Source organism: Ochotona curzoniae, unplaced genomic scaffold, assembly GCF_017591425.1.
Source record: "Ochotona curzoniae isolate NIBS_2020 unplaced genomic scaffold, NIBS_Ocur_1.0 contig_66, whole genome shotgun sequence".
NCBI lineage: Eukaryota > Metazoa > Chordata > Mammalia > Lagomorpha > Ochotonidae > Ochotona > Ochotona curzoniae.
Window position 1 is genome coordinate 19,650,144 of NW_024466512.1, and position 6,902 is coordinate 19,657,045.

Below are 6,902 nucleotides of genomic sequence, written 5' to 3' on the forward strand. Positions count from 1 at the left end.
AGTGGCACACAAAGCTCTCTCCCATCTCCTGCCTCTGCTTTTCTCTGTAAGCACACACATGATCTCTGTAAGCACACACATGATCTCTGTAAGCACATACATGATCTCTGTAAGCACACACATGATCTCTGTAAGCACACACATGATCTCTGTAAGCACACCAACTCCAGTTCCAAGAATTCCAGCCACAAAAAAGGACAGGCTTTTCCTGAGCTCAGTACCAAATTTCCAGGGACTGATCCAGCTTAGGTCATATCTCTATATATGGCAAGAACAGGTACAATTGTATAACTATGAGGTGAGTTTCTGAAGATTTGACAGATAACACTCTATACAATCTATTTTTGCAGACGAAGCTAGCAAGGCAAAGGAATGTGAAAGGCTACGTGCTGTGGCATATGACATAGGAGACAAGGATATATGGTTTCATTGTCTCAGCAGATGACAAATATAAGAAACAATCTAGAGAGACAGGCAGCGATATGATTTTGGACATAGGGATTTAATCAGCTGCTGGAACACCAGATACAAGTAGATAGTAAATGGGTAGAAACAGGTTCATGTAGGAAGGACAGGAGTTCTTAGACCACTTTAGATTTAGATTCACTAGGCCAGACTATTTTTTTATAACATCTTAAATAAAGCTTTGTGCCACCAAACTTCCCACCCCCCCAAAACAAAAACAAACAACAAAAAATATATATAAACTGGTTCCCAGAATTATCCAAATTATTTCTTTAACATGATCTAAACTTTTTGCACATTTCCCTAATTGTCAAGTTTCCTTTGGCCAATATGCCCAAAATACTTAATTCGCACTTTAGAATTTAGTCTGTATTTATACAGTAGAGGGCCCTATGTTGATGTTTATCAGAAACTCTTCTTTTAAGCCCTGAAATGTGCAAATATTTCATTAAATTACCATCCTCAAAGATATTCTGGGAAGAAAGTATATATTAAGCATCTGTGAAGTCTTCTTCACTTCTATTATAGTGTATCAACTTGTCATCTAACCCGTAGTGGTCTACCAGTTGAGTAATGCTTAACTTCTTGTTCTCTTCAGACAGAGCCAACTGCAGTTCATAAAGCAACAGCTGGCTACAGCTTCTCCATTTCTTTATTAATGACTGTAATTGAGACAGGTCATTCTGAAACAGAAAAAAAAAATATGAATGCTAGATAATTTGTGCTATTTTAACTTAATAAAGTTTTCACATTAGTTAATGTATAGGTTTAAAGCTTACTGTACTTAGGGATGAATGGGACTGGGCTAAAAGTAGAATTATTACAGTATCACCCAACTTGAGCCTTGTTGCTGTTGTGCTTAGTCTAAGCTCTGATCCAATTTAACCCTTAGAGAGTAATCAAATCATTAAACAGGATAAAATGATGTAAAGATGTAAACAAAGGAGGTGAAAAAATCCATTTTTTCCATTATAACTGCCATTTAAAAATATATCATGCTGTACCTTCCACTTAGTGTTGCTGTGAACTAAAACTGCTCTATAAAAGTGACAATGTTCAGGTTAAAAAATATTTTCATCATTATCTTACAAATTTTATGTAATCTTTAGAAAACAATCCTAAAATTTCAAGATATGCTATTTCTACAGTTATTCTACATTGCCAGAGAAGAATGAGCTCTATCATACATATGTGTTTCCTAATAAAGTTTGTCTCCTTCCAAGTCCTACTTAACTAAACCTAACTGGGTAGAAATCTAAAATCTAATACATATTTGCCTTCTCAAACAAAATGTGTGAAATATTTTCATTATGTTTGGGAAAACAAGATTACCAAACTACTTTTATTGTAGTCTGCAGCCCATATATTTCCCATCTGATTGAAAGGAACAGCAAGGAAGAAGCCAGGAGCATGGAGCTTCATCTAGGTCTCCCACCAGCTGACACCTGAGACATCATTTGCTGCCTCCACAAGGAATACAGCAGGAAGTTGGAGTCATAGCAATGTAGCTGGAACCCTAACCCACACTCTGATGTGGGATGCAGGCAACCCAAACACAATGGAACCCACTGTAACACAACACTCACCCCATTTTTTAAAAATATTATTTATTTGGCAGACTGGAGCAGGGACAGGTGGTGGAAAGACAGGGAGAGGTTCATCCACTTGTTCTCGCCATCAAATGCTCTCAACAGCAAAGCTAAGGGCCTCGAACTCCAGGTGGATCTCCTATGTGGCCCAGAAACCCAAGTACTTCGGCCACCATCTGTTGCCACCCAAAAGCATTACCACATTAGAAAGCACAAAGTAGCCAGAGCCCAGCCCAAACCAGGCATTCAAATACGAGCCGCGATGTTGAAAGCAATGGTTTAGCTGCTGAGCCACATTGCCTGTCCCATTTTTAGCTTTCCTAATTCATTGTAAACTGTCGCTCCTGTTCCCATCATACTTGCATATTAGATTTGATACTTCTAATATTGGAATGGGCTACAAAGTGGAAAGAAAAACTTCACATCTGATGAGCTGGAACTTTTAACAAGTCTAATGTTTAGAGGAATTTCTGCCCTGATTTACATTTGACTTAGTTACTGGAAGCCAGGTTTCTAGATATGTGACTTGTTATGCTATTATACATAAAATCTGGTTTCTTTTTCCTTTTTAAGATTATTTATTTTTGAAAGTTGAGGGAGACACAGAGAGAGATCTCTGACTCACTGGTTCACTCCCCAAATGGTTGCAATGGCCATGGCTGGTCCAATTTGAAACCAGGAGCCCAGAAGTCCATCTGGATCTCCCAAATACCTGGCCATCTCCCACTTCTTTCCCTGGAATGTTATGTTAACAGGAAGCTAGATCAGAAGCTGAGCAGCCAGATCTCCAACCAGCACGCTAATAGAGAATACTACTTTTCCAAGTAGCTTCCTGAAATTTATATAAAAACAAACAAAAAATTGTTATGAAATTCTTACCTTTGATCTATACATTTTGACTAATTTTAGCCTCCGAAGAAGATCTTCTTTTTCCTGAATCTGCTTCACCAGCTTTGTTCTTTCCTCCTTTAAGGTTTCTTTAGGAAGATTCTCCTTCACTAACTCATTCTGGAGAGCGCTGTCTGCCCTCACGACAGGTGAGGCAGAGTCACAACCACTGATGCTGCTGAACGTGTTTTCCAACTCTGTACTTTCCTTAGATTCCCTGTCTTTGTGTTTAAATCTTTGAGATTCCAAACAGTTTTCTTCCATGGAGGAGGCTGGCTTCTCTGAAAGGTGCTGGTCATTTTCTTCGTCATCTACTTTAAGACGTTTTACCACACTGTAACAGGAATTAAATGAAAATCTCGTTTTCCTCAATCTTTCTCTAAGGGTTGCACTCATAGGCTGAAAGGGAAACACAATATTACAAATGTCAACCAAGAAAAATCTTCATGTGAAGAAACACACTAGAAATAAAAGCCTTACAGTTCGATAGTAGACACCACTAGATGGCTTTCGGTCTCCACATATCTAAAGTAACCATCACAAAATGTCTAATGCCCAGAAGTGCCATTAACTTTCTTCTCTACCTCAGCAAGGTCAACACCCTCTAAAACAGTGCTGACACCAAGACCTCAGGCTATCCCAGGGGCTTCCGTGTTACAGACTGAGGAAAAGGCCCACTGCCACCAGAGACCTTCACCGTGGCAAGACTAGATTCAAACCTTCTCACTTTTAAGTGTTGTAATCATCTAATCTGAAAGTAAGTGAAACAAGCTGGTTTCACTTAAAAACCTGGCAGGAGCAGAGAAGAATCGTCAAGCACTGCATCTCAGAATGAAAAGTGGCAAGCTCACAAAATATCCAAGTGCAAATGAATACTCTTCAGATTTAAAACCATCCCAACAGTTAGAATGGATAGGCTGGAAGATGTAAGGTCTCCGTACTTGTTTTCCCGAGCTGCTCCTATGGGAACAGGGTGGATGCGCAGGGGTCTGTGGAGTGCTTGGTGATGTCACAGCTGAAACTGATGGGCTTTCCATCTTGAAAGTGAAATCTTGGTTAATCTCTAAAAATGAAAAGGGAGTTATAAAGTGGGATACCAAAGTATTTTTTTATTGGTGTATCAAACATCCTCAAGTCAGCCAGCAATTTCTTCTAATTAATTAGTTGTAATTAATTGCTCATAGTTTTGCAGGGTTTTTTAAGGACAGGTTTTTCAAGACAAATTAACTATCTCATAGAAACATGGCATTTTTTGTTATCTTTTAAAATAGCTTCAAAATCTGCATTACAGGGGCAGAAAAGAATAACAACTTTATACAGTATTTCTTTAAATTTGCTGCAACAGAGTCATAGTTAAAAGGTACAGGACGTAAATCTTGACTCGGAGCAATAATACATCCTGTGAACTACCCGCGAGCACTAAAAGCCACGTGACTGGAGCTAGGCATTAAAATGAGCAGAAATACAAATGTCCTACTGTCTGCAGAATTTAAAAGGCGAACTGACATTGAAAAGGCAAAGCCGACTTCAGCTGTTCCCGCAGACGTGGGTATCAGGTCGGCGGGGTACGTCCTCTCCCGTTGCGCACCCGGTCCCCGCCCCACAGCGGGGCGCCTGTGGCCCTCCAGACACCGCAGGCTCCTCCCGATCCCAGTCAAACACCTCTTCTCGGCTCTTCAGACCCCCGAAGTCAAGCTCTCACACACAGCCTTGGCCAATGCACACTAACGCCCTCCGCCATCCCCCCACATCACACAAAAATCGCGCGCAGCTGCGTTCCACAACCCGGGGGCGGGGAAAGACGCGGGATTGGTCAGTTTGACAGACGCGAGCGAATCCGAGGCCGCCAGGAGCTGGCCGACGTCATGGGGAGGGAGGGAGCGAGATTCGTGATTGGTAAGCTTACCGGAACACGCGGCACCGCCCCGTCCCGCCCAGCGCCCGGGCGTGGGGGGCTGCGCGCGCAGCCAGCTTCACCCAGGCTGGAGTCAGGCTGAGCTGTAGCTAGTGCCTCCTGAGGGGAGCGCGCTTCCTGCCACGGCTCCCTTACTGCGGCCCTGTTTCCGTGTGTCTGTGAGGTACGGCAGTTCCGCCCCTGCTCCCCTTCTCCAGGCTCTGGTGCGTCACCTCAGCCAGAGCTCTCCTCAGGTGTGGCGGGAGCCGGAAGGCACACGCCAGCTGAAAACAGTTTACAGCCCCCAGACCCTAAGGACCGAAGCAGAGCAGCGTCGGATCCCGCTCCAGAGGATCAGCCGTGATTCTTAGGAATCTACCCAGGGGTCCCGGCAGTCCCTGTCCCTTCGCTGCCACCAACTCGGAGGACCCGTCACCGGTTTTCTACTCTGTCTGCCTCCAAATGCTGGTTCCCTATTTTTAACTCAGATCTGGCAGGAGATGGAAGTCCGGCGACAGGTCTTGGAGCACTGCGCCGGAAGCAAAATTCCTGTGGAGCCCCGGGCGCCGCCGCCTCTGGGGGTGCAGCCCCGCCCGGACGCGGGTGTGGCGCTGCTGTCGCTAAGCGACGGCGGGGCTCGTCACCTCGGGTGCGGCTGCCCGGCTCGGGAAAGGCGGCTGAGTAACTCGTGACTCACGTCACGTCGGGAATTTTCGGGGTCCTTGTTTTCTCGGTCCTCTTCCCGAAGGGCCGTTGTAAATGGTGACACCTTTTCTCCGCTGACGTTTAGCTGGCTCAGAAGCAGCCGGAAGGAAGTCAGCGATGGAGTCTTAAGCAGTCCAGCATAAATACAGAACGCGAAGATAATGTCATGCGGAGATTTGGGGCATAAATGTGGGAGTCACGACGTCAAGCCCCCCCCCCTCCTGGCACTGTATTCAGTGTGCTTCCTACGGAAGTGCCCTGTGCCCTGGGTTCCTTATCTGAAAATGGGGACAGTAATTCCTGTCTCCTTTAGAGTGAGGGATTAAATGGGAACTCTTTCGAGGCAGCTACAGCAGCAGTGGGGAACTAAGAAGCACTCACCAAGTGTAATAACCATCCCAAACTGATTTAAAGGTATGTATCATGCAAACTTTCATTCCCCCCCTCCCCGCCGAAAGCAGATTTAAAAAAATAAAGAAGCTATGATCTGTAAGATCCCACACGATTTAAAGCATTAGTAGCCAAATTAAAAAAAAAAAAACCACTGCACATACAATTTGTAATACATATTCCCCTTCTAATTCCTTCACAATTATGTAAATGTACAAATCACAAGCGAGAACCCAGGCTTTTGTGATGCGAATTTGTTTACCCACCCCCCCACGGCAGTCCTTAAGTCTGCAATTATTTCTCCATGCACTGAGGGAGAAATTAATCTCAGTTGAAAAAAAAAAAAAGATTTGTCCTGACACTAGCAGCACAATACAAACAGGGCATGTTCTGTATTCCTCCAGGCATAAGGGTGGATTGTTTTTATGAGTCCCTAAAAGCAGCTGCTTTTATAATCACAGCCTAACCTAGGGCTGTATTTTTGCTGGCTGCATGAAGGAAAACAACACCGTGCTTCGCAAATGTTCTGACTTGCTTTGTGAGAACCAGCCAAAGCTGAGAAGACTTTCCGAACAGATACTCAGAAGAAGCTGCATTTCAGAAGTGTGCCTCCGCTGACCTACATCTCTGAATTCCATGAGTTGTCGGGCTTCAATTATATCTTCATAAGTACAAGTTTGTAATTTCCTTACTCTGATCACATACCAAATTGGACACCTGCCTTCTGCTCTGAGTTTAGTGTAAGAGATGTGAAATAGGGTTCCTACACTTCTCATTGTACATTTAGAGAAAGCCTACCAAATTCCGACCTGACATGTATTAACCTTGGGAGAGTTTGGTGTTTGCGACACCAGTCACTGTATGTTTCACCTCACAGTTTTCAGTACTACCCCAATGAGCCAGACAGCAAAGATGCCTTACCCAGCCAGAAAACAATCTGAGCAATGAAATTCAATGATGATAGTAATTAA

At 43.8% G+C, this 6,902-nt stretch overlaps 1 protein-coding gene across 4 annotated transcripts; it reads right to left on the bottom strand.

Moving 5' to 3' along the window:
• Positions 1–486: 486 nt before the first annotated feature.
• SFR1 (SWI5 dependent homologous recombination repair protein 1) lies at positions 487–5,351 on the bottom strand. 4 transcript variants are annotated; one of them, XM_040991790.1, is made up of 4 exons: positions 5,070–5,351; positions 3,884–4,005; positions 2,934–3,341; positions 487–1,148 (listed from the first exon to the last, which is right to left on the bottom strand). In XM_040991790.1, exons 2-4 carry the CDS (start codon positions 3,977–3,979, stop codon positions 957–959), a joined length of 696 nt encoding a protein of 231 aa, XP_040847724.1. In that variant the 5' UTR covers positions 3,980–4,005; positions 5,070–5,351; the 3' UTR covers positions 487–956. The 4 variants fall into 4 exon arrangements, with proteins under 4 accessions (XP_040847724.1, XP_040847723.1, XP_040847722.1 ...); XM_040991789.1 differs by lacking the exon at positions 5,070–5,351 and adding an exon at positions 4,449–4,836; XM_040991788.1 differs by lacking the exon at positions 5,070–5,351 and adding an exon at positions 4,605–4,833.
• Positions 5,352–6,902: the final 1,551 nt, after the last annotated feature.

Bases quoted from the DNA above. Each gene is read 5' to 3' on its own strand.
- SFR1 (XM_040991787.1), bottom strand. The intron at 3,342-3,883 runs GTACGGAGACCT...TTTCCCTTTCAG, and splicing joins GGAGCAGCTCGGGAAAACAA to CCTATGAGTGCAACCCTTAG. The intron at 1,149-2,933 runs GTAAGAATTTCA...TTTCTGTTTCAG, and splicing joins TCAAAATGTATAGATCAAAG to AATGACCTGTCTCAATTACA.